Source organism: Anomalospiza imberbis, chromosome 3, assembly GCF_031753505.1.
Source record: "Anomalospiza imberbis isolate Cuckoo-Finch-1a 21T00152 chromosome 3, ASM3175350v1, whole genome shotgun sequence".
In the NCBI taxonomy this organism is placed as follows: domain Eukaryota; kingdom Metazoa; phylum Chordata; class Aves; order Passeriformes; family Viduidae; genus Anomalospiza; species Anomalospiza imberbis.
In genome coordinates, this window is record NC_089683.1 from 10,284,846 (window position 1) to 10,311,976 (window position 27,131).

The window sequence follows — 27,131 nt, forward strand, 5'->3', positions numbered from 1 at the left end:
AGGGCCCAGTGGCTGCAGCCTTAACCACAACCCTCATCCATCCAGCTGTGCCATGGCCATGCTGTGCCATGTGGCCATGTGGCCAGTGTGTGCTGCTGTGCTGCTACAGCTTCCAGCAGCTGTATAATTCCTAAAAGCTGCTTTTTTTTTTTTTTTTTAATAACATTTGCACACACATTCAGCTGCATTGTTTATAGCAAACATTTCAACATGTGCTGGCACAAGCAGAGAAAATAAAACAAGACAAATGAATGGACTGGAACAGGAACTCCAGCCCTGACCCCGTGGAAGGGTGATACAATTCGTCCCGCGGTGTGTTTTTGCTGGATGGTTGTTGCCTCATTTTTGCCATCCTCGGTGGGACGTGCGAAGACCAAGCCACAGCAGCACTGAAGTCGCTTTTAACTCCAGAAAAAAAAAAGGGCGAGTTGCAGGAGGGCGCTTCTTTCAAAGCGGCATTTTTGCCGCAAACCTCTCGCAGCATTTTACACTGCCAGAACTCCTGTTCCGAGCGGCAGAAAAACGTGTGCACGAAGGCACGGGCAGAGGCTACGGGGCCGGCCCCGGGACCTGCGGGCAGGAGGGAAGACACCTCACTTCCCCAAACACGTATTTTCTGAGGGAGAAGTCCCCGCTGGAGGTGACCGGGAGCTCGGAGGGTTGCCCCGGGTGCGGGGCCACCGGGGAGCGCTCCCGCCCCTCTCTCCAGAGCGGCGCCGGGGGGAGACAGCCGAGCGCCCCCGGGCTATTCCCACAGAGAAACGGGAAAGGAGGGCTTTTAACAGTATTATTATTATTATTATTTTGAATTATTATTTTTAGCGAGAGGGAAGGAAGCTCGGCGGGAGCAATGCCTCTGCCAGAGAGGAAATCTGGGAATGCAGTGAAAGGGAAGCGGCGGCTGCCGGGGGACCGGCCGGGGAGCGGGGGAGAGCGGCCGGGGAGGGGGCACCGGCGCAGGTACCGCGGCGGCAGGAAGCGGGGGCGGGCGGCGGGGCAGGGCGTGCCGGCCGGGCCGGGCTCGGGCTGGGGAGCCGGGCTGAGCCGGGCCGAGCCGAGGGGAGGGGAGCGGAGCGGAGGCGGGGCCGGCCGGGGGGTGGCCGTAAGGTGAAGGTTGTTGCAGTGGGTTCATTAAAAGACAGAGTTCAACTCCTCGCCATCGCAGAGCGCTGCTGGGAGGCTGGTTCGGTTGCGTGCGAAGGGGGAAAAGGAGGGAAATAAAACAAAACAAAACAAAAAGAAACCAGAAAAGGGAGCAAACCCGCAGCTACTTAAAACAATTCTAAGAGGAGCGGAGCAAGAGCGGCGCGTTGGAGACGGCGGGAAGCAGGGGCAGGCTGCGCGCTCCCGAGGCCCGGCGAGGAGGAAGGATGATAAACGTGGTGGCCGTGTGGCTGGTGGCCCTTTGCTTCCAGGCTGCTGTCCCGGTGAGCCGAGCGGAGCGGGGCGGGCGCGGAGCACGTGGGGCGGCGGGGCCGGGGTGCGGAGGGGGCCGGGGCCGGCGGGGCAGGGGGGGCCGGGCCGGGCTGGGCTGGGGGGACCGCCCGGCTCCCCTCTTCGACGGATTCACGCAGGGGAGCGCAGCGGTGCCCAGCCGTGCCGGGGTGGAGGGCTGCGGTGGCCTTTGTGCTGGCAGCGGGCCCCGGCAGCCTTAATTCAAACCAGACCCGCCGCGGCGGCTCCCGACCTGCCGGCGGCTCCGCCCCGGGGCGCCGCGGAGCGGGCGAGCGATGCTCCCCGCAGCCCCCCGGCCGCGGGACCCCTCGGTGCGCCCGGGAGGGCCGGGGGGGGTCAGGATGCTCCCGCCGCCCCTCCGGCGTGTCGTTCCCCGGAGGCGGTGAGCGGCGGGTCCGGGGGAGCCCTGGCATGTGGCCCTTTGTGGTTCGGCTGTGGCCGAAGTCACGGGTGACTCCTGAAGCTGGGGCGCTCCTGCCGTGCCCCGGCACAGCCCCAGGGAGCGCGGGTCGGTAGCTCCCCGCCGCCTTTGTGCCCGAGAGCCCCAGAGCAGGGTACGCCCGGACTCTGCTTTCTGCCACTGAAACAAAGGTCCCGGTGCTGCCCGGCTGGGCGCACGGCCGCGCCGGTGCCGGCGCTCCCCGGAGCATGGTGACCCCGCGGCAGCGAGGCCTGCCCCGGCTGCCGTGTCTCGGGGCTGCCCGGAGCCGTGCTGGTCCCGCAGCAGCAGCAGCAGCCGCCAGGTGTCATCCGCGGACAGGGGATGGCTCTGCTCCTGCTCCCGCCCCGCCTGCGAGAGCCTTTCCGCGGAAACCTGGCTCCGCAGCCCCGTGAAGCGCTGTGCTCGCTGCTTCAGGTCTGCTGGCAGCCTGGGCGGCGTCGAGCCCCGTGTGCGGTCGGAGGGTGCGGGGCAGGCAATTTTGTGGCCGCGCCTCGAGGGGCACAAAGCCCCAGTTCCATCGCTTTCTTCTGAGATGAGGGACACGCTTCTTTGCTTCCTATGTGGTCCCCTACCAGACCTGAGTGTGCACCGGTTGTGGAGTCTTCCCCTATGGATGAGTTAGGAGGAAAAATGGAGCATGAGATAGTTTGAGTAGTCAGGGCCATCAAAGTAAAACTGGTGTTTTTTTTTTTTTTTTCTTTGTGAAATGATTGATTTAAAACTTGCTTAGGGGTAAACTGCAGCACCAGTTGGATAAGGAGGGGCAGAACAAAGTGCACAGTGGGATCTGAGCTGCTTGAAATATCTCTGGTTTTGCTGTACCATTCTGTCTGTGAACTTTGTCTATAGTTCTGGACGTGGACCCTCCTGGCCCACATGGCAGTGAGTCGTTATGAGATGGCTAAAAATTACAAACATGTGAGTGTAGGCAGCACTGTTCCATGGGAGGAAGGCTCTTCTCTCAACTTCTGAGTAAGCTTCTGCTTAATGAGGTGGGGAAACTGCAGTTAATTTGCAGCCTCTGTACTCTATTTGGATAAAATTCCCCTGTGATAAATATTCCTTACTAGAAATTAGAAGGACATGAAGTAAATGCTTGTCTGGAGTTCTCCTGTGCCTACGAGACACTCAGGCCTGGCTGGCACTGCGGATCGAGGGGTTTCAAGGCTGAGCACACGGAGGAGCAGAAGTCCTGGAGCTCTCTGGGGTGACTCAGCACTGAGGCTCTTTCCCTTCTGGTGATCACATGGCTTTTTTTTCCCCATGTCAAAATGTCAGTGACAGGGACTAATCTGCCTTTCCCACCCATCTGGAATAATTATGATTTTGCATTGAGTGGCTGAAAACCTCTCATGTTGAAAGCAGAGTGACCTTGCACAGTACTTTGAATCTGCCAGACTTCAGTGCTGTGGGCATTGCCATGGTTGTGTTGGGTTCTCGGTGGTATGGTTGTTGGGATGGATGCCACTGCTGCTGGCACATGGCTTGGCCCTTGGCTCTTGCTGTGTACCTTGGCTCATCTATGCATATTGTCATTGGAATAATAAACAGGAGCAAGAAACTGGCCAAACAATAGTTGTTTTCTTCCTGAGTACTCTTACCTGCAGGAATGACTGGGGAGGTTCCTGGTCTCCTTCAAGGTGACACTTTATTGCTTAAAATACTCTTTATGAGAGTAATTGCCCTCTGTCGTTATGATGGAGGCATGGACTTCCTTGAAATGAGAAGGCTGATACATCTTAGCTTTTTAACAGTTTAACCTTGTTACTCTCTAAAATAGAAACACAGTATAACACCACCAGGAAGCCAACTGAGCCAAGATGTTCATCCTGCTGCAGGAGGGCAGTGGGCAATCCAGCCCCTATGGTGAGAGGAGTAGGGTTCTGATTGTTTTGTCTGGTGTAGGTGCATGCTGGTGGTTGACAGAAGCTTACCAGAGCAGGCTAAACCTTTTCCCAAGGGTGATGTCATTCCTATCTGAACATAAACTAATTAGAAGAAATTGGGTACTCCAGCTTGGTTGATAAATGTGCAGGTAGTGGATAAGGAGGAAGCATTTTATTCTATAGTATGCACGGAGCAGTCACAATATTTATCTAGCACTGTAAACAGAGCTTCTCCATCTGAACACCAACTTGCTGGTGGCCACCTCCCGGTGAAATTGTGACTGCTGTATCTGCTCGGCTCTGAGTAGAGCAGTGGCAGATGAGCTGGAGTTTGTATGGTGTAAGGGGGCTCGGGTGCAGTTTTGTAGTCTTTGTTCCAGGTTTCTCTCAGTTTCAAGTGGTGAGAAAAGCTAACATTTTAATGGCAGCACTCTGAAATTTCTGGAAACAAACAATCCTCTCTAACAACCTGAGACAAGTTACAGCAAGTGCAAGAAATCTGTAAGCCTTCTAAAATTAAGTTAGTGCACAAACCTGAAATGTAGGCTGCTGTTTTAGCAGCAAAATTGGTCCATTTTAAGTATGTGTTTTGCATTGCCTGTACTCAGATGTCTCCAGGTGGCCTGTATACCAGCACTCTGTCTTAACCTTGTTTGAAGCGATTTCTGTGTCCAAGAACTATACTAATATTCCTGAGAGGGACATTCCACACTTGTTTCTGGCATCTGAGGAGCTGGGATTTTAGGCCCTCCTTACAGGGAGGAGGGAGCTTGTTGAGAGAGAGAAGATAGGGCCTTTTCCTGAGTACGTGCTGCCAATTATAAAATTGCAGTGCTTTAGCATTGCAGCGTTAGTGTTTTCATCTAATAGCTTTGAGATAATAAAGAGTAGAAGACGTCTAATACAGCACTCCATGACAGCTGAAGATTGATGGGCTTGCTATGTTCAAATGGCACAAGTCCCTCAGGACAGCGTTCAGCTGATGCTGAAGCACCTAAATGTAGGTGTCTGTGTGTGCTGGGTGCTTAAGGCCTCATTAGAGTCAAGGCGATGTAATCAGTGGAGCCAAAGAGAGTGATTATCTGACCAGCCCCTGCACGTCTTCTCCAAGGTGAGTTGCTTTGTCAAGGCCTTATTGGCTAGATCTCAAGTTTCCTATAAGAGGAGCACAACACCTTTACTCTGGTGCCTTTATCTGAGAGTGATTTAGCTCAAAGTGATGGACTTTTTATCTGTGAAAATTTTTGGTAACTCTCTCCATAAAGAAACAGACTGGACAGTTGTTCCTGCCAAGAGAACTAGCAAAGCAGTGGGGAACATCAGCTGCTGGCTAGAACAGCAGCTCTCTTCTGTTCTAGTGTAACTGTAGTCTTGCTCTGCTAAAGAATGTGGAAGAAATTAGGGATTACAGCTGGGTCCTGTCTCAGCATTCTGAAGTGAGCAGAAACATAAGTGGTTGTATTTGGGGGGATGGCTGAGAAAGCATCAGAGCACTATAATATTTAAAGACACTGTTTATTTATGGATTAGATGTGAGAAGCTTTTGTTACTCCGTAGACTTTGATATAGGCAGTGAACTTACAGTGGGGAAGTTGTTTTGGCAATGAGTGCAAGGACTTCTGATTTTTCTTATAGGTTCACTTCTGAGTTGAGAAGATACTCTTGAATGCAGAAGGCATGTGGTGCCTCCTTTGGAGTGCTGAGTGGCAGCTTTGTTAACTGGTCGCTAAGTTAGGGCTGTACTTCACCTGAGCTGCTGCTCTGCTGGCTACTGGTGTACCGCAGTGATGAGCCTGATCTGGCCTGGCTAGAAACTTGGGACAGGGCACTTTCTACTGTGGGGATGCTAATGGAAAAGTTACTGCTCTGTGAAGCCTCACCTCAAGGTGAGATAACATTTGGACCTCCTACAAGCAACTCTTGTGGGGCAATATCTGCTAATGTGGTGGTTTCCCAAGCTCTCTGTTTCTCAAGCAGCGCTTGGCTGCAGTCGTCGTTCTGGGTCTTGTGGAACCGGCACGGGTCCAGTGGAGTCTGTTAGCTTAGGCTCCTTGCCATGCTCAACTGTAATGTTTGTATCTTGCTGCTGAGACCAGTCTCACCAGTGAGGCTTGCCTTGCTGGATGGGAACCTGTGTGTTAGTGGGATTTGGATGGAGTTGGCAATAGAACTTCCCGTTGAGTCACTGGAGCTGCAGTAACAACTGAGTCATGGAGGTGTTGTAAGTCATGGCTTTCCCTGCTAGGCTTCTAGTTAGAAATTCCTTGGGGTATTTTCAGTTGAAGAACTCTTGCTGCTTCACCTCTGTGTCTTGCTGCTCTGCTCCCTGGCAGAACTATGTTCTCCATAGCCCGTGTTTTTGCAACATGGTTCTCTTTAATGTCCACACATTTTGTGTCTTGGTGTTCAGGCTTTTCTAGTAACTGAAAGGTCTTCTGGATTGCTCTTGCAGAACGACTCCTGACTAAATCAAGTGTGCTGATATAACATAGGAAACTACCTGCCAACCAGCTTAAAATACTCATGGGTATCCTGCCTTGCATGAGGGCTCTATGTTGTCATACTCCACTGTGTTGCTTTTCTACACTGCCTATGTAGTAATGTCAATGATTTGATTGCCAGTCATAGAAGCAAAGGTTGACAGTCTTGATTTTTGGCTGTGGGCAGTCTCAGGCACACACTCCTGTCAGGCAGCCTTCTGCAAAGTACAGCCAGTTCACTGAAGGACTCCTCAGAGTGCACTGCCTCCATCACCTGAGCACACACAAACCATAGCTGGAGACTGGGGGTTGCTCTTTGTCTGCCTCTGCCATGTGATGAGGAGCTTATTGCCTCTTTTAAATGTAAGGAAACTTGAACTCTGTTCCGCTTGGAAGGGGAGCATGCTTCTGGGCGGCACTGCGGACCATGATTGTCCTGTGCTGTACACAGGAAAACTCTTGCTAATTAGTTTCTAATGCTGGTGGCTGTACACATCCTGGTCAGAGGCAGGCAGCAGCTCCGGTCCAGCCCCTTGCATATACAGGGATTACTGGAGGACCAGACTGTAGATTGAAGCCAGAGGTGGGCAGGGGTGAGTGGAGCCAGTCTGCTTTCTGGAGAGCAAGAGGTGATTAACTTAACGAGTACCAGATGAGAGCTCTTGTGAAGCTCCGTTTGTCGTAGCAGTGGTGCTGCTGTGGCTGTGCTGGTAGGAAGCCTTTGTATATTCTCTGGGGATCAGAGCTGGCAGCTACATCATTGCTGTAGGAAGAGACTACCTGGCTGTTTCCTGTCCCAGAACAGGATCCCATGCTGTCTTTTCCTATCCTTTGAGACCGGGAGAGTGGAGAAATACAAATATAGGTGTGTATATATTTATAGAGAGAGACATCTATGCCTGTCATGTGCTACTTGTTATCCAACTGACAACAGAGTTTGCAGGCTGTGTGCCCTGGCCCTAGCATGGTGATCTGGGAGACTTGATACCTATGCTTTGCACAAGCACAGGAGCTCAGAGCAGCCTGTTGATCCACGAAACCTCAGTCTCTGATAAAAGCATCTGCAGAGGAGAGAACCTGTTATCCCATTGACCAGCTAATAGGAATCTTCTTTAGGGACAGAGTCCAGGCTTTCTTCAGTCAGGAAGCTGGTGGGTAAAAGCCCAAACTAGAGGAACCACAAAACTTGCTTGAATTCTTATCTAACACAGATGCTAATCTATGTGATATTCTTCTACCCATTCTTGTACTCACTTGCTGTGCTCTGTTGCTTATGAAGCTGTGACAGAGACTCACACCAGCAGATTTGATGGACAAATGAGATTTGTCCAGCACACTGGCTCTAGCAGTGTGTAAGTGGCACCTCCATGCAGTGGAAAGTGATGGTGAGGCTTGCATCGAAACTTGCCCAACAGCCTGCAGCTAGACAGCTTTGACTTCTAAATATCTTTCTGTCCTAACAGAGGAATCATCTAGATCATGACTACTTTCCCATCAGTGAACAAAGCACGAAACAAAAGAGGCTGACTCTGGCATGTCTGGGCAGTGGCAAGGAGTGCTGTGCTATCGTGCTCTCACATCGACTGACTCATGGCCTGCAGAAGAAAGCTGCTGGCTTAATCCTGCAGCAGCACGGCTGCCTCTGAAGTGTGTTTAACCTGCAAAATGTTTCCCAGTCTGCATCTGTAGTTGCACTGAGCTGTGAAGCACTGGTGAGCTTCTTTCTACATTAGCTGGAAGATGTGATTATGAATAATTAGAAGTTATTACTCTAGTAGCTCAAAAAATGTTAAATGCTTAGTGTGCCCTCCCCCCTCCATCACCCAGCATGCAGCCAAAAGGGGTTAAAAAAATTCACCAAACATTCTATACTGGTGCTTGTAAGTAAATGTGGTGGGTTGACCCTGGCAGGGTACCAGATGCCCACTGAAGCTGCTCTGTCACTACCCTTCTCAGCTGGGCAGGGAGAGAAGTAAACCCAAATCTTAAAAACACCTTGTCTCCATTTCCCCCCTCCTTTTTTGGCTTATTTTTTGGCTTAACTTTAATCCGCATTCTTCAGCTTTTCCCCTCAGGAGTTCAGGGGGATGGGGAATGGGGGCCATGGTTGGTTCATTGCATGTTGTCTCTGCTGCTCCTTCCTCCTCAGGGAAAGGACTCCTCAGAGTCTTCCCCTGCTGCAGTGTGGGGTGCCTTGTAAAGAGTTTGTCTCCACAAACTTCTCCAGTGTGAGTCCTTCCCATGGGCTGCAGGTCTAAATCACTGCTCCAGTCTGGATCCCTTCCATGGGGCGCATTCCTTCAGGAACAGGCTGCTCCAACTTGGGTCTCCCACAGGGTGACAGGTCCTGCCAGCAAACTTGGTCTTCTGTGGGCATCTCTCTCAATGGGGACTACAGGTCCTGCCAGGAGCTTCTTCCAGCATGGGCTTCCCATGGGGTCACAGCCTCTTTTGGGTGTCCCCCTGCTCTGTTGTGGGATCCTCCATGGGCTGCCGGTGGATCTCTGCTTCACTGTGGACCTTCATGGGCTTTAGGGGCACAGCTGCACCAGAGGCTGCAGAGGAATCTCTGCTCTGGGGCCTGAAGCTCCTCCTGTCCCTCCTTCTTCACTGACCTTGGAGTCTGCAGGGTTGCTGCTCTCACATATTCTCACTCCTCTCTTCTCTGGCTGCAATTACTCGTGTGCACCAACTTTTTTCCCCTTCTTGACTGTGTTATCCCAGAGGCACTGCTGCTGTCACTGCTGGTCTCAACCTTGGCCAGCAGTGGGTCTGTCCTGTCTGACTGGCACTGGCTCTGACAGGGATGAGGGAAGTTCTCTCCTGCTAGAGAAGCCACTCCTGTAGTTCCCCTGCTACCAAAATCCTACCATGCAAACCCAGTACAGTAAAGCATGTTAGACACAAGGTGTCTTGTGACCAACTTAAATGTTGGAGTCACAATTGTGTAGGAAATCTAATTTTCTGGCCTGTTCTGTAATGCACCCTCTTCACCAGACTGCCTGCTGAGAACCTTCCTGTGCTTATTTGGGGGCATACTGGTTGGCAAGGCTCAAAACTATGCCATAAATCATTCTAATAATATGATGGTATTGGTAGTGTTCTAGTGCCTGGGGATGTTCTCTGATATTATTTAATGTACTAGTATGATGTGGCCAGTGGGTCTCTGGCTGCAGGCCCAGAATATTATGAAGTTGAGAAAACTGTGGTATCCAGTAAAAGAAAGTGAAAGTTCACAATAGAGGATCACAACTCTTCTTTTGGAAGCTGTTTTGGATAATTCAGAGAGATGATCAAGTACAGTTGTGTGAGAAGTCCTGTGTAATCCATCAGCTGAGGATTGCAAGTTGAATGCTACACCTGAGACAGCATTCAGTGTTGTTGTGATGGTGCTGGTACGTGCCAGTGGTTCAGCCTGTGATTTTAGACTTAGCCCATAAAGTGGGCATTCAGCATTTCCTCCTCTGCTTTATTTAGAGGGATAATGTGCTGGCTAGAGTTGGTAGTCACTGAGTAGACCCAGAAATTTATTCATATATATTAAATATCTTCAAATTAGTAATGTTTGAACAGTCTTACAGGTTTGATCTGTTATGTCACATCTTGGCTATACTGATGGTACCTCTTGACAGAAACTGGTCTGAACTAGGGGACATGCTGTGCTAGGAGTAACTTGGTAGTAAAGCATTCACCTTGCCTTGCAATTTTAGAACTGTTTTATTGACTTGTTGTGGTGCCTGTCAATCTGTCAGCAGTGGCATTAGTGGTGTCTCTTGTCTCTTCACAGTATGGATGTATAAAACATAGGGATGTCCAAATCACAACTTGAAATCTTACAGTTGCCCATAAGAGGCAGGAGAGCATCCAAAATGCACAAACATGGTAGCATCTCTCACTAAACTCTAATCTATCCACGTGATTTGGTGGCTGGTCTGAAAGAAGGCCATGGGGAAGACAGGTGAACAAGCTGTATACCCAAAAATGACAGCAGGAGGTGAGGCTTGGATAACAGCTGAGATCCAAAGGAAGCTCTGATTTATCTCTCCTTTGTAACAGTCCTTTAGTCAGGGCTCTGCTGTACAGATGTGGTACAAAACAGTGTAACTGGGTGACTAGGTCAGAGTTTAATCCAGTAGGTGTTTGGTCAAGAAATGCTTAATGTCCATTAATTAAATGAGTGGAACAGTAGGTGACTGGTGCACAATTGCAGCATCAGACTGTTTCTGATGGGAGGATTTCATTTGGTACTTCATCACTGACATGATACTTCAACACCCTCGTGACTCAGCATGGAAGTACAGCAGTCAGCTCTCATAATCTCACTGAGGTGTTGCATATTTTAACTATGAATGGGGCAACTGCTGTCAGTAAGCAACTGCTGTCAGAACTTTGTAGTATGTGCCATATTAGCAGTGCTTTTGTAAACCTGAGCACAGAGACCATTAGTGTCCTAGGAGGGAGTGCTGTGAGCTTGGTCTGTGCCGTTTCATGTGGGTAGATCCCTGGCTGTGTGCTCCAGGGGTTGTGAGCATGCATGTTTCTCTAAGGGAATCCATGCAGTCTGAACTGTGTTCTCCTTTAGAATAACTCAGTGAAGTGTGGTCCAGCCTGTGCCCAAAGACCATCTGAGCTACTGCTGCTTATTCCAAGGAGACCAGTAGCACCCAAAACACGTGCATGATGCTTTTCTTCAGGAGCTGCTAGGACTGTTGTGGAAGGAGGGGGTAATAGTGAAAGTGCCTCTTTGAGAAGACTCTTGGGATAGGAGAACAGGGTATTCCTAATCTGAGATGTGCCTCCTGCTTCTGGTGGAGATGTTTCAGTCCCTTAGTGAATGACTTAGTCATGGCAGTGTAAATGCATCTGTTATGGGGATGACTTCTGCATTATAGACAGCCTTGGCTTAGTCAACACTGAGATCCTGTAGATAAGACAAATGGGACAGCGTGCCTCATAATGTAGGGACAGGCTTGATTTCATCAGATCTAAGCTGGCAATGGTGAGCCATAGAAACAAACATAAAAAGAACACCAAGAATCGTAGAATATACTGAGTTTGAGCTCCACAAGGATCATTGAGTCCAGTGTGTGCTAGTGTAAGACCTGCCAAGATGCAGAAACTGCCTTGCATTGGGTCAAACCCAAAATGTAAAGCTGCCTGCATGGTCTGTGTGAGTCCAGCCACTGGCTGTCAATTGAGACTCATGAGTTCATTCTTAACAGACTGGTGCTGGCTGCTGTGAGCCCTGCTGTGCAAGAACAGAGCCCCTTAGAACTGGTTGGAGCTTAGTTGTGACCAGATCAGAAGGGTGCTGTGGAATGCCAACTCTTGGCTCATTTTGCTGCCCAAGTTTCATTTCTGTAGCTCCCTTGCAAATAGTCAAGGTCTTCTGTACCAGACTGACAAGCAACAGGGCCAAGCAATCAGGTTTTGGGATGTCCCTGGTCCTGCCATGTGGTGTGCACATGTGGGAGAGAGATTGCATTGGTGCCTGTTCAAGCCAGGCAGCTCCTTCTGGGTGCTTCCAGTCTCCCCTGATCCATCAGCTCTTCAGTGGGGGTTGTGGTTGAAAGGGCTGATGGTGATGCTGCAATTGAGAAGTTGAGTGTTACATTTATAGTGAAATACAGCATTCCAAGGGAACATGTGTCTGGGATGCTTGTATGGAAAATACAGAGTGTTAGCTGTCCTGGTTTAGGTCCTGTCACCCTGGGACATTAGCAAAAAGTAATTTCATAAGCCTTGGAGACTTCATTGTGCATCCCTCTGAAGAAAATGTGGAATTTTCACAGAAGCAATCAAGGAGGCCTTGTCTTGTGGTGTTGAGGCTTGGGATGTTGTCATGATATGAAGAAGCTGACATAAGTTCTGTAAGTTAGACTGTGAGCAGATCAGCTGGGAAGATGGAGCAGAGTTTGATAGCAACAGGCCTTGCAGCTGGCAGGTGTTTCTGTCACTGAGGTGTAAGCAAATAGAAGTAACTTTTGTTGTCCCATCCATATCCGGTTTCTGCAGAATACATCCTCTTATAAAACATTATCTGGGCAGTTCCACTGTAAATCTGTGTAACTAATTGGAACACCTGATCAGCTTTTTTGTTGTTGTTAGGCCAAGTATTTGTAAGTTTAAGTACTCTAACTTAAGTTTACCAATGGCTTTAGCTGAGACCTTTGGTACTCCAGGGTTGCAAGTTCATCTTTCTGGTGAGGTTTAAACAAAATCCTAGCTGCCAGGAGCCTCAAGTCCTGCCCTAAGCACAAGCTTTTAGTTTGGTACACTAGGGATTTTTATCTGAAACTTGGATTTCACTAATTTAATATAGCACTGCAAGCAATTTTCTCAAATTAGAAACATGTATGCATCAGTAGTAGACTGAAAATGTTTCTGTGATCCTTCAAGAAATCTTAGAGCTTGGTCTCCTAGCTCCTTGGCATATATCACATTAGGTAATTGCTGGACTTCAGGATGGAGAAAAGGGAAACTCTTGAGATAAGAACCTGAGTCTTTTCCTATCCTTGTGTCTGGGCACTGAAGGCTGTTGCATTTTCTCTTGTCTGACAGTTGTTCCTGGCTGCATGTTGGCTTCCCTTCCTTGGGTGAAGCAGAGCAGTGTCTTTCCCCCTCAGAATATTGTGTATCATAGTGATGAGGTGGTGTTTGACTTCTGGGATCACATCTGCTCAGGTCAGAGCACTTGTGCAGCTGTAGCACTGCTTGTGGTAGTTTGCTGATCACATAAAAGCTGCCATGGAGCTCATTTGAAATGGGTAGTAGTTCCACCAACCAAATTGCACAGCATTCATCTCCAGGAAACAGGCTTCCCTAGGCCAGAGGCACACGTGTTCTGGTGCTGCTGAGAGGCATCAGCGATGCACAGGGTGCCACCACCATAATTTGAGGGCTTGAGATGCCACAGACCACATCTTGCTTTCCTGTAGCCAGACCTCTGAGTTCTGAGCTGGGACCTCCTGAGCTGATGGGCTGAAGATGACGAGAGCTGGTTGTGCTCCCGTGGGACCAAAGCCCCTGAGCTGCCTCTGCCATGTCCTGACCCTGGTGTGCTGCGGGCTTGTGCTCTGTCCTGCAGCCACGGCCTCGCAGGAGGAGCGCGCAGGGCCGAGCCTCTCGGGCAGGGCCGAGCCTTTGGGCATCCTGGCTCGTGGCTGACAGCCCCACGCTGAGCATTTGGAGCTCACAGGGCTGCTGGGACAAGCCAGTCCTAAATGGAACAAATGGGGGCACTCACCACCTGCAGGTCTTCCCTCAAACCCAGCCTTGGACTCCATTCAGCAGCCTCAGGGCTGGTCTGCTGCCCTGGGAGCTGGGTGGTTTCTTAGGTGTGTGGAGAAAGGAGACTGGCTTCCCCAGCCCACACATGCTGCTAAGGAGCAGCCAGGCAATCTGAAGCCCGGTTTCACTTGTCACAAACTCTGGTTCTGTAGCAAGTTTAACTGCAAAGACAGTCCTCAGTGCTGATCACTGAACAGGGTGAGTGGGTGTCAAGAGATGGGGCAAGGAAAGGAATTTGCCTCCACCACAGGTCAGCTGGTTAGGAATAATTGGCAAAAAAATAATTGGCAAATGAAGACATAAGCTCAGTGTGATTATGTGCTGGAGGCAACACTGCAAAGTCCAGTCTCTTACTGAAAGTGGCCATGGCTGCTGATGCCTTGTGTGAGGTGAGTTGCTCTTTCTCACCTGAACTCCACAGAGGGGCTGCATGTGTGCAGGAGGAAGAGGCAGCAGGTGTTTAGATCCTGTTGCTTCTAATTTCTTCTGCTGGCAAGAGGGTTGCATTTATTTGTGCTGTAGTTACCAGTATGTGTGGGTAATATGTGCATTTGGGCTGCTGGAGTCCTCTGCTGGATAGGTTTCCATTTCATAAAGATTTTCTGCTTGCCAGCATGCTCCCCTCTTTAGCCTTACTTTGTCAGGTTTTGGGGATGGGTGGCCCACCTCTAGCCTCTGCTGAAGCCAAGCAATTCTTGGTCTGTTCCTGTCTAAACAAGCAGATGAAGTGGCTGTTGCTGTAAGAGTGAATCTTCCCTGCTGGTTTTGCTACACTAGGAAGTAAGAAGTGCTGGTGGCTTTCAGTCAGAGGCTTTTAAGACAAGCTAGGTTTGCCTAGTCTTGACTTTGGCAGCTCAAGTAGATTGAAATTAATTTCCAGGATGGATAGGCCTCAGTGAGTTGCACCTACTTTGCACAAGCCTTTGAGCTTATACATTGGTTGTGGCTTTCTTGTGCTAGCTCAAGAAACAAATGCCTGAACTATCAAGTACGTTAAAGAGCTGCAGGGAAGGATCTTTAAAGAAAAGTGTTTTATAACATAAAACTGAACTGGCTGCTTCTCATGAGATTAGCTTCAGGGAAATGAGCTTTCTCGTTAGACTGCATCTTCAAAGCATGGGCTGCCTTGAACGTGGGAGACAAAAGGGACCCCACTTTTGGCCATATTGTGACAGCCTGTCACCGATACAGAGTTAAGCTGTGTGCCTGTTGTGTGCCACGTCTGTGGATGTGTTGATCTGTGGTGAGATTCAGTCTTTGGCCTGGGCTGCATTGCCTCACTGGAAGGAGCAGGTCGGTGTGAGTGGAAGCAGTATGTAGTAACTTGTTTGATACATAGTCCAGGTGAAAAAGCAGGAGCACAGGCTGTAACACTTCTCTGTTGCTGAAGGACTGAGCAGGCTTCTAGTGGAGCTGGCTGAGAGGGACTAGAGAGGCGGCTGAGCTCTTCTGCATGAGAACTGGCACGGTGCTCTGTGCACGCCTGGCACAGAGGACTCCCGTGCACGGCTGCTGTGCTGTCCCTGCTGCCACGAGCACGGCCATGAGCTTCCCCTGCTGAGGAATCCGTAGCCCTCTGGGACTCCAGCTACTCCAGCTTTGCTCAGCCCTCTCTGATGAAGGATGTTCAATGTACTCTTTGTCCAGGAATAAATGGCAATTGGACTGGGCCTCCTGTAAATTTCAGGTAGCCCAGGATGAAACTAGAACTGCTCTGGTTTGAACAAGACATCTGTCTAGCCTTTAGCTGTGTATTCCTACTCCTAGGAGGACTGGGAGGACTCAAAAGCACTGCTGTCAGACCTTGGAACAAACATTATCCATGAGCAAACACTGCAGAAGAGAACTCTCCCTACAGCCCCTGTGCTTGCTCATTTTTGTGTGAACCTGTGTGGCCCTCTGAGTCAGCCTCTGATTTGCGTGTTGCCTGCAGTCTGGTGATGTGCATTTCCATAATGCATGGCGGGCTGGGGAATGAGTGTCAGCATCCCAGAATGCAGGCTGTGAGCCTCTGTGAATGCTTAAGCAGCCCTGGCTGCCACGCTCTGCCCTGTGCCAACACAAACACTTGTGCATTCATGCATTGAGTAGGATTGGGAAACTGGTCCTGCTGGAAAATTCTTTACATGATATTTTATCCTCTTCTTTTTTTTTTTTTTGTTAATTGGTTTATTGGTTTTTTTTTTGTTTGGTTTTGGTTTTTTGTTGTGGGGGTTTGGTTGTGGGTTTTTTTTTTTTCTTTGCTTTTTTTTCCTTTTGTTTAATTTAACAAGACCAGTTCCCTGATCTGGTTGACCATGAGAGTGCACAAACAGACATGCAGGGGATGGTCCAGGAAGCATGAAGTGACATGCTCTTGTGGGAGGTGGGAGTTAAAAGGGCCCTGCTGTACAGTGTGAAACTTAACCTGATGGCGACAAGCTGGTTCATTTTTGCTCTTGGCATGTTGATTACTATGTTTCTGCCCTACTTAATTTTAAGTTGCCCTGTCACTCTAAGGAGAAAATGTAAAGCTGATTGGGCAATAGTGTGGAGCCTCTAGAAGCATTGGGACACTGGCTGCTCTGCCTGTGGAATAGCTGGATGCTCTTCCTTGGCCACTGCATCTTGTGCAGAGGATCAGGGTATGCTCCTACAGCTTGAAGAAAAGGAGGATCACAGCCTAGTGAACAGTGGGCAGTCTAGAGTCTGTTTTTTTCTCCTCATAGTGGAATACATCCTAAGAACTCTCATCCTGTTTTGAGCAGCTATTGGAAGGTGTTTCACTGCTTTTGAGAGCTGAATACTGTGTGATGATCAGGTAGTTCAAACACAACCAGGACTTTTCCCCCAAAAGGTAGTTCCTCTCTCAAGTCACCAGACAAAAATAGAAAAGGAAGCTAGTAAGAATGCAATTAACCAAGATTTTCCATATTTCTTTGCTCTAATAATGATCTGATAGATAAGCAGCCAGATTAACTGGCTTGCTTACCTCTCTCTGCTAAAATGGTGCTTGCCTTGCTGAGCAAAAGAGCACCCTTAGCTTTCCACTTGCTTCTCTTTGGAAGGAGCACCCTCTGAGCCACTATCCAGCCTTGTTCCAGGTGACAGAGATTGATGGATGGAAGGGTGGGGATGCTGAAGCTTGTTGATACACATCAAAAGGTTGTTGAGGGCGCAGGGGAACACCACCATCTGAAACAGGGAGGGCACTAGGAAGTAAGAAGTGCTGGTGACTTAGTTTGTAGAATCATAGAAGGGTTTAGGTTGGGAGGGGCCATAAAGATCACCAAGCTCCAATACCCCTGTCATCACAGCAGTCCTTGATTGGAACACTAGCCAGAGATAAAATATGGCTTAAATCTAGGCTGTCCAGCCCTTGGACTGTGTGTGAGGTGGTTTGTAGCTGTCTTTGCACTCTTTGGCCTGTGTTACTCTGCATCTTTGGCTCCTCTAGGAAGAGAAATACTTCATTAACCTACATGATCACCAAGGAGCACCAGGGTTTATTTTGAGCAGTGGAGTAACAGGAGAAACAACTGCAAGAGAATTTAGGTGAGGTGGTGCCACACTGCTGTTAAGTTCTGATGTAACAGGCTTGCATGCAAGCTTCACTCTTGATTTGCCATATAAAAGCATCAGCTCTCTTTCTGCTATTCCAGAATTTATGGCTGACAGTTACAGAGAAGGTCTGCATGGCTAACTTAATTCCAGGGTCTGTATGTCTGTAAAAGAAGGGGGATAGATGAGGATGCTGGTGGTGGGTTTTATATAGTTTTTTTTTGTTTTTGTTTTTTTTGGGTTTTTTTGTGTTTTTAATTTTTTTCTCCCCTTAACCATTTAAACTGTCTGCCGACCATGAACATCTGGGATTGAAGTCCATGGGCTATTAACTGCAGAATATCAAGGTTTAACAAAGCTAAAGTTTCCTTCAGCAGGTGGTTTTGTCTTCCCCCCACACTAATACACCTTTCTGTTTGAGTTTTTTTAAGAATTAATTGTTCAAATCCTTTTGAAAATATTCTTCTAGATGCTTTAATGTAGCCAAATTACAGGGCAAATGCTTGTCTTGCTCTTGTATCTCTCTTAAACAAGAGCAAACTATATGTTTTCCTTCCTATGCAGTTGCAATACGCTCACAGGATGGTTAGGGAGCCGTTTGCGGTGGGAGAGCTCATTACAGTTCATTCTTTTTCAGCTGAGAAGGATTTATTAGGGGAAATAAATGTGCAAATTTAACAGCTTTATTCAGCTAATGGAGGATTTCAAGTGTTTTTGACACTGCAGATCACTAACTGGATTAAGAAGAGTTGGATACAAATCATCCTTAATCTAGTTAAGGGCTTGTAGCAGCTTGTGGCAAAGCCAGTGGTTTTGCTTACCTCAATGAGCAATTTGAGAAAAGCTCTTTCCTTTTGCATGTATCAAATTAAATAAATGTGGTTCCCAGTTGGGGCAGGGTTAGATCAACTAATCAACTACAAATCTCCCCCTCATCATGAGAGTGCTTCAGATCTCTGCTGTAGCACGAGGGAGCTCTCTAGCAGCTGATGGGATAAGCCCAGAAAGACTCATGCTTTGAGTCTCTGACCAAGATGAAGACGGAAGAATAGTTAAAAATTATATTTTTAAAAAGAAAAAAAGTCTGGACTATGTCAGCCTTCTGGATCCAATAATATTGCTAATGAGTTGTGAAAGCCTGGCCCATTGTTGATTAAATTGAAGATGCCACTAAGCAGCTTTCTGGTTGTCCCAGCAGAACTGAATAAGTATTGTTCTGCAACAATACAGTGCTCAGCAAGAGCAGAAGCTAACAGTCACCCCAAGGTTTCTCCTAAACAGGCTGCTTTGATCCTGGCGGAAGAGGGACTTCCACTGGTTAATGAGAACTGGTTAAAGCATATCAAAAATACAGTTAAAATTTTTATCCCTCACATGCACCTGAATTCAGTGACAGCAAATCAAAAAGACTGGACAAGTATTTCCAACCAGTTGTCTGAACTGCTAACAAAACCATACAAGCTTGTTAAATGGTAAAAAAGCAAAATGTTGTAGGTGCTTGATAAGAATGTAAAGAGTTTTTGACTAGAGTACATGAGATACCATCAGAGATCCTTCAAAGGATCCACTGTCTGAAAGGCAGAGTAAGCTTGTATTAAGCTGGAATTATTTTCAGCTCTTTTGTATGACAGCATAACCCAGTGTTCTGTGCCCCTAATCCTCTTGGCTAATCAAAACCTTTCCCATTGGTGTAAGTCAGCTTCAATAAAAGGTCATCAGAAAACCTTGACCATGAGGTGTTTGTTGTTTGAACAGCACAGTCTGTCTTCCTGATGCAAACCCAAATTAGTTCAGTCCCTTCCAATGCTGTCCTGAGTCAGTGTTTTCTAACCATGCTGTGTCTGAAATCCTTCAGCAGCAGATCATTATAGAAACATGGCCTTTCTGCAGTTACTTGTATTTTGTGGGGAGGTTACCATCTTTTATGTCCATTGAAATTGTAATTTATGGAGCAAGAAATGTAGTCTTTATATAACCATACAGTTAAATAAATTGGGCAAATGTTCCTTAATGCTCGTGTGTCATGAAATTGGATGATGTCATGAAATTACAGCACTTTGTGGGTATTCTGACTGCTATCCACATATGCATAATCCTATACTGTCCCTTGAGTATTTGGGCCAAAGCAAGTCCCTCTCAGATCCCAAGCCTCAAGCTGCCTGGTCAAAGGGAGATGCCACAATGCCCAGAGGAGCAGCTGGGACAAGGGGACAAGACCCTTGGGGGACATGTAACTTCACTAAGTTCTCATATAAAACTGTGGAAAGCAGGCTTTACTGATCCTGATTCTTGTTTTCTATTATTCTTACGTGCAGCAGCCAGCCGCAGGGCACTTGGACTGTCTGAGTCTGCCGTGTTTGGAGGCTGGGTGCTGAGCAGCTGCTGGACAGCTCTGCCCTGGAACACCTTGGGTGTCCCTTGGTTTAGACTGGGCTGCCCTGGGCTTCTGTCCTCTGAGGAGGACCTCACTGTCCCTGCTCAGATACAGAAATCAAACTAGGAATCAAACGGGTGCATGACAAAGGCTGTGAAGAAGCAGAGCTGGCAGCAGCCTGGGGAGAGGCCCAGAGCTCAGGTGTGAGGGGAGGTGTTAAGGGTAGGGTGGCTGGACACACTCAGTAAGAACAAAGGAAATGTGACACAACTGAACAAGCCTCACCTATTAACCCCTTAAGGGGAAGGGCTACGGGCTCAATAGTCAAGATCAAGAGTTGCCATTTTATTTCTTGGCAGTCTGTGATCCTTTCAGGAGGATTGTTGAAGTCTGCAGATGATCAGTCTGTCCAGGTGTTGTAGAAAATCCATATGAGCTACCCCTGAATATTCAGGTTTGGGGGGAAGGTGGCCTCGATCCTAGCTGAATGTTTGTGGTGATACAATTTTATGCTGTATTGGCACTCCCTTACTTCAATAAAAAGCTGTGGAGGTTGCTTTCTAGCTGCTTCAAGGAAGTTTTCCCACTGGAAGGAGAATGCAACCCCCACCTTTAGCAACATGTTCCCCTTTTGCACTCAGCCAGGCTGAGTGAAAGAACAAAGGGCTGTGCTTGCCACTGCTGGTGTGAGAAGGAGAGAGAAAAATGGTCACCAACCCATCAACAAAACCAGTGCAATTTCTAAGGCCTCACTTATCTTCTGTGCGTACTGGGAAGTGCACACGAGGGAGCTGAGTTTGGGCAGCCTGGCAGTTCTTTCTTTATTCTTTATGCACCAACAGTTCGTACTCTTTAATATTTGAAGTGAAGTGAGATCAGCCTGTGTGAGTCACCACCCTTCGACACAAGAAGGAAAACACACGGGAAGTACTTATCTGACCTACTTTCCGTGGAAGGGTGCAAAAGCACAGTGCAAACAAGCAGGGACAAATCTAAAAGTCAAAATTACCTCATGACTTGCAGTTAAGCAAGAGATCGAAGGGCAATTCACTCTAGAAATATGCTTGCAGAAGCTTAAGGAATAATGCTTTAGGGGTTTATTTTCAGTAGGGAAGAAAAAAGCAAAAAAATTATGCCCATATAAGGGGTTTTATTCCTATTTTTTGTTATTTAAAAAAAAAATCATATAACTACAAAAATTGCCTAGAAGGTGTAAGATCTTGGGGCTGAATAGGCTGGTGGCAACTTGGTTACTTGTCTTCAGAGAGGTGGAATCTAATGGGCTAGTTAACCACCTTGGAAACTAGTTCTGTGGAAATGTGGGGAATGAATAAGTTATTAAGGATGGAAGAGAAAACTGGGTAAACCTGGTAACGTAAGAATAAGGAGATAGGACCAATAAACACATCCATTGTAGGTAATAAAGTGACAACTGCAGAGCTGGATTATTTCAACAGTACGTACTGGTCTGGCTAACTTATTCCTGGGATGAGGATGAATGTTATATTCATTTTTAAGTGACACTATGTTAATGAGAGCTAAAGAAATACAGTGGGCCTGGCTGCAAAGCTAGCAAGGTTGTGTGTCCTTTTTTTACATAATAAAATGAGACTTTGCACTTCTTGGGATCATAGGGATCCCACAGCTTGGATGATTCAATGCGACATCTAAAATTGCAGATGGCAGTGCTGGAAAGGGGTGCCAAAAGGATAGAAGTCAAAATTTGTGAAAACAGGGAATGTAGTTGGATGTCAAAAAGATGAAATTTGGAAGAAGTGACTTACAGGGCTTTGGTTTGAAATCTGAGAAGAGAAAATGACTAACCAGGTAATGGTTGCCCTGCAGAAATAAACCTGAGGCGAGTCATGAGCTGAGAGTCAGGCATGTTGTAGTGATAGGAGCAGTAAATGTATGCAGCAGAGGCCAATGAGATGCATGAAGTAATCATTCTGTAATTAGTAAATTAGTAAACACTGAAAGAGTGTTGTCATCTTTGGAGATCCCGAATAGCTTTGAGTGTTATGCTCTGACAAACAAGTGCCATAGAACAGGGGTTTGGTCTCTTGTTTCAGCAACTGAATTGCAGTGCTGGTTAGTGCACTCCTTGGAGTGTGAATGGAGAAAGTTCAGGGCTTATTGTCCAACACTGAAGGCTGGCTTCTATCTCTGGACTCATTTTGAGTGCCCATACTTAATAAAAAGGGACTTTGATTCTCCTTCCAGCCAGGTACTTTACTTTCAGATATGTGAACAGTATTTGAGTCATAAAGGGAAAGAAGACAAGCTCCTTTGCCTCCCCTTCCCTTCTGCTCCTTAGAATTAATGCAGTGATTTGCAGATGGAGTGGTTGGTGGATAGGGAAGACACAAACAGTGCCTGAAACAGGCTGGTAAGGACTGGGCATTGCCTGCTACCAGGATGCCACACCGAATGGATTCCTTGCTTTCTTCTTTCCCAAAGCAACTGCAGCCTGGAAGCAGTGCAGAGAAAGCAGACAGCAAGACTGACCTTTCCAACACCAAACATACAAACCAGAGCCACTCTTCTGGGTAGGGGAGCTGAAATGAGGGGAGAAGAAAAAATGCAATCTGAACAAAAAATGTTTGTGTGACCTCTAGGAACCCCTAGAATCAAGCAAGCAAGCAACCTGATCACTTCAATAACATCACTGACACATCTTTTTGCTCTCCTCTTTAAAGCAAACTACGAATCTGAATCTTCCCCCTGAAGACCTTGATTCATCTGGTGATGAGGACGATGTGTTCTCAGGTTCAGGTGCAGGTGAGTTGTTAGCACTTGTGCTGATAGTGCTTGGTCCTTCTAGGATGTGGCAATTGAGAGCTCAGTAAGCACCCAAGTGAAGGGGGGTAGAGGGAGGAATCCACACACACACCCCCCAGAATATGAGAGCTGGGAACAGAGAAAGGGCCTAATCTATTAATCTTGTATTCCCTGAGATACTAACAATTAGTAGAAAATGAGCTGTAGGAGACTTGAGAGGGAGCAGAAGCAGAGGTAGACTCCGTGTGACTGCTAATGCGAGATATTGTGTGAAGAATGTTATGAAACTGGAGTTGATTCTTCACTCATGGGGAACAGAGATCATAACAAGGCCCTTTATGAGCAGGCAGGTTTGAGGCTGTGTAAACCCCAGCCTAACAACATGTACCAAGTGCAAGCTTTATCTGTCATCAGATGTGCATGCTCCCATGGGTCATAGGTTTTTATAAGTGGTAAGGGGGATTTAGGGTAGGGGGAAATGTCTGTAAAAATGATTTTTAAACTGCATGAGAGACCCTTGGTGTTCAGTACTGAAGTTGAGGGGATGCTAGTGAGAAAAGAGCAAGCTATTGAAATCTGAAGCATGCTATGCTTCTGCTTCCTTCCAGCCACAAGCTTGTATTTTAGATTATACTCTGCAGAAATTAAGACCCTGAAATCAGTGCCAAATGTGGTTGAGACCGAAGGTGTGACTGCTCTGAATCAAATAAAAGTGTTTATGGAAAAAGACTCAGATATCCACCCTGAGGAACCAGTGTACTGAAAGCAGATTTCCCTTGTCAACCTCACCACAAACAGGCACTTTTGCCTTGGGGAGAAGCAGATGACTAACAAAGTATTGCTGAACACCACATTGGTCTGTCCCTTCCTTATTCCACTGAAAAGGATGAGGAATTACAAACTGAACTTCCGTTATTCTGAAAATTGACTATGAAGGTTATTTATCCTCCTTAGACCAGTGTCCTGAAGATATTATTATTAGGCTTCTAAACTGGCCAAGGATAATATTTTTTTGTTCTCTTTGTTTGTTTTGCAGGTCCCCTGACTGACCAGTCTCGCACCTGGAGAATCCCAGGAGAATCAACTAATTCCTCAATAGTGGCAGCACCAGTGGATTTCAGTGAACAGCCATTTCATGGGATTGAGAGCAGAACTGAAAAGGAGGAAATATCTCCTTCTGCAACCAGTAATCCAGTGACAGAGGAACCAGTTGTAGCTGTGAAGGATGAAGTATCCATCTTGGGCTCACCTGACGGGAAACCAACAAGCCATGTAGTCACAACAACAGTGAGAAGTCCCACTGCTCACTTTCCTTCCGTGGTTCATGTGACTCCTTCAGAAGCCACTGCTGTGGTCCATGACCTTGAACCTAAAGTCCCCAGCTCTGATGTGCCAGACACCAAGGATGTGCCCGAGCCCCACTCTACTGTCCATGGTGAGGGAGACGTTGCTGCCACCCCCGCGGCCACAGCTCCAAGGGATGTCCTTCCTACACATGAGGAGGTTTCTGAAGATGGCTCTGGAGACCCGGTGAGGGCTAATAGTTCTGATACCCTTTGCAGGGAGATGTCTTTAGTAGCATCTACTAAGTTGGTTTAGTAGGAATAGGTGTTAATTAGTCAAAAACAGTGATTGGTTTAATAGGTTATGTTGGTGGAGGGTTTTAGATGAGAAGAAAGTCTCCAGAAACAGACATGATGAGAAACATGAATAACCTGCCTTGTATGTCCCAACAGGGAGACTTCATCTTAACTAAAGACGAGGAATTGCTCCCCACCCAGAACGCAGAAGTACTGGCTGACTCTGAGAGGAATGCCAAAGCAGCAGGAGCCTCGGGAATTATGGACAGAAAAGAAGTTCTTGGAGGTACCAGATATTTTGGATTTCTAGTTGGTAACAGCAGATTCCTGGAGTCTCCTGGCAGCAGAAGCTGCATTTGTGCAAATACATCTCTGAGCAAGGATGCCAACCTTTTATGTTAGATGTCTGAAATGAGAGTGATGATTCTGTGTTGTCAAAACCCTAACAGGGGCAAATATTAGTCTGCTAATAGCAGCTAGCAGTGGCTGCTTTATCTGCAACTTTGTTTAAGCCTCTTCCTTCACTCCTTTGAAAAGTTACAGTAAAATTTCTCTGTTGCTGCCTCAGTCAACTTACCAGGGTTGAACACCATAGCCGTGTGTGCTTTGCAGCATGGCCCAGTGGGAGATCCACGTCCCTAGGATTGTCTGCTGTATTTGAGCAGGTCCTTGGTTTGGGAGGGGACAGAAGGACAAATTAATTTAAGCCATTAAGCCAGGGACAGGTAAGGAACAATCTGGAACTTAAAATCATAGTAGCACTATCTGTATGGCATCTAGAGTAACCTGTGTCTTTTTCTCCCCTTCAGGTGTAATTGCTGGAGGACTTGTAGGCTTGGTGTTTGCAGTGTTTCTAGTTGCATTTATGCTGTACAGAATGAAGAAAAAAGATGAAGGCAGCTATTCACTGGATGAACCAAAACAGTCTAATGGAGGATACCAAAAACCACACAAACAAGAGGAATTCTATGCATAAACACTGTTCTTCAGGACACTTCTTATTCCATCTTTCTTGGACTCTTCTCTCCCTGCACGTGGACCTCCTAGTGTGCTTTGCATTAAACTTAAGCCATATGATCATTGGGTTATTTGCCCCTACCACTTTGCCATTGGAAATTTTATAACTACAAAGTAGATCTGGATTCATTGAACATTCCCTGCTTTCTTGCACAACTTGGTTTTTTTTTTTTTGTTTGTTTGTTTGTTTTTGTTTTTTTTAACAGAATTGGAACTGGAAGTTCCTAAACTCACTTTGGTTTATCTAAAGACTGCTGGGACAGGCGGTGGGGAGAAGATAAGGGAGCACTGTATGTATAAAACTCTTGATATTTAGGAAAAGGGCTAGCAAGAATAACCAATTATCAGTGCTCAAATTCTGTATAGCAAGGGTCCTTCCTATTTAACTCATAGATGTGTTTTGAGTGTAATAAGTGGCTGTGCTGGGCAGACATTTGGTACACTGCTATCCTCTAACTCTTTCTGACAGCTGTATTTGGAGCACTTAATGCCTATGAAACATCAAGCTGAACTTGATCTCTGCCAAAAGGAGGTGTGAGGGGCAGGGTAAATAAATGACTGTCACGTGGTTTAAAATAACTTATATTTTAGAAGCATTATCCCATACTCAGAACCAGCTCCTAAGCAGCTGGTACATACACTAGCAAAAAACAAACCCCAAGAACCCCAAAACTAAGCAGAGAGGTAATTTTACCAATATGTTGGGCTGTCCCCCTACCCTCTTTCTCTCTCTCTCTCTCAGCTTAGGTAAGAAGTAGATTTTTCCAAGCAGTCTCATCTCAGACATTCCCTTTCCTAGGTGCTGAGCCGAGGTTGGCTGTCCTGCTGTAGATGATCTGACCCCGGGCAGTACCAGGTCACCGGGGCCGTGTTGTAGCATCTCCCGTCACTGCGGTTGTCTCGGAACTTACTCTGCCCTCTGTGCCACAGGGTGCCATGGCACACAGGGCTGGGAGGTGGGAAGCAGCACGTCATGACTGCAGCTAAGGAGTAGAGAAGCATCTGAAATGAGCCTGGGGAAGGCTGAGTGTAGGTGGCCTTAAATAGATACAGCAGTTGGTGTGCTTGACTCTCCCTACTCCAGAGCAGCTCCTTGGAAGCTGTTCCTGCACTTTGGAGAGAAGCCATTCCAGGGATGTCAGTCTAGTAAGGGCAGAAAAGCACCTCCTGCGCACAGTCTGGATGCTTGGAGCTGTGTGTGGTCAGTGTGCTATCAGATGTCAGGCACTGGGGCCTCGCTGGGGGTCTGCAGTTCTCCAGAGTATCTCAAACCGTGCGAACACAAGTGTGGTGTTCTGTACAAGCCTTACTTCTGCTCTGCCTTTGGGTAGCTTCTTGCCACTTCAGCTCCTCTTCACTCAGTGCAGAAAGTATGGGGTGGGTGGAGGAGTGTTTACAGCTGATGTAAATATTTGTACTGTTGAGCCAGAGGGAATGATCCGAGTATATTGGACAATATTGCAACAGTTGGTACAAACGTTGCATGTTAACAGACAAACTTAAAAACCTGTGTAATTTAAATGAAGTATAAAACACTCCTGAGCTGCCATGCAGCTAAAATTGGTGCCTTTGCTGCAAACACAAGAAAAAAACCCCAAAATGTCTTGATTCCAGACTATTTTTTATGCACGTGGAGAACTTGTGCATATGTGTAGTTGGCTGGTTTTTTAAGTAAAGCTGCAACAACCATTATGTTTTTTTGTTAGGGTTGTTCTATTTTCAGTTGTTTGTTATTTTGTTTTGGGTTTGATTTTTTTTTTTACTGAATGAATTTTTATAGGTTAATGCAATGACCGGATGGTGTTAATTTCAGCTGTAATTCTTTGCTTTGTATAGGAATGTAGAAATGTTTGATAGGTCTATCTATGAAAAGGTTCTTGTAAAGCACAGGAAGATAAAGTAGTAAAATTCAGTTGTACCTCACAACCTTGTTAGGGGGAAAGGAAAAAAACTGTATATTTTGGTAGTCTTAACTGACAGTTTGTAAAACAAACATGACATTCTGTGTTATTTAAGTGGTACAAATGAAATATGAGTTCTGACAGAAGATGCAACATTGGGTTATCTGTATGCCATGTAAAGGTATACTGCAATAAATGGCATTTTGGCAAGAATGTGTCTGACACAGTCTGTCTGTGAACATTGTTGTGTATAATACTTCAAAATGTTTTTAAGACTGCCTAAGTCTTTCAGGAATTTGGGTTACAGAACTGTGAATTTTGGGGCTAGAAACACAGATTCAGTTCAGCATTTGAAGGGTCGGAGTGTGGCCTGCCTTCTCTACCA

At 47.0% G+C, this 27,131-nt stretch overlaps 1 protein-coding gene across 2 annotated transcripts; it reads left to right on the forward strand.

Annotated features, from left to right (window-relative positions):
- The first annotated feature begins 1,073 nt into the window (after positions 1-1,073).
- On the forward strand, positions 1,074-26,959 carry SDC1 (syndecan 1). Of its 2 annotated transcripts, none has more exons than XM_068183383.1 (5): positions 1,074-1,427; positions 22,167-22,248; positions 23,285-23,778; positions 23,985-24,114; positions 24,638-26,959. In XM_068183383.1, the coding sequence occupies exons 1-5, from the start codon at positions 1,371-1,373 to the stop codon at positions 24,802-24,804; spliced, it is 930 nt and encodes a 309-aa protein (XP_068039484.1). In that variant the 5' UTR covers positions 1,074-1,370; the 3' UTR covers positions 24,805-26,959. The 2 variants fall into 2 exon arrangements, with proteins under 2 accessions (XP_068039484.1, XP_068039486.1); XM_068183385.1 differs by lacking the exon at positions 1,074-1,427 and adding an exon at positions 12,512-12,859.
- The last annotated feature ends 172 nt before the right edge of the window (positions 26,960-27,131 follow it).

What these genes read in the sequence shown, in the direction of transcription:
- SDC1 (XM_068183383.1), top strand. Translation starts at nt 1,371, where the DNA reads ATGATAAACGTGGTGGCCGTGTGGCTGGTGGCCCTTTGCTTCCAGGCT. An exon ending in GTTCTCAGGTTCAGGTGCAG is followed by an intron (nt 22,249 to 23,284) that starts GTGAGTTGTTAG and finishes TTTGTTTTGCAG; the next exon opens with GTCCCCTGACTGACCAGTCT. An exon ending in CAGAAAAGAAGTTCTTGGAG is followed by an intron (nt 24,115 to 24,637) that starts GTACCAGATATT and finishes TCTCCCCTTCAG; the next exon opens with GTGTAATTGCTGGAGGACTT.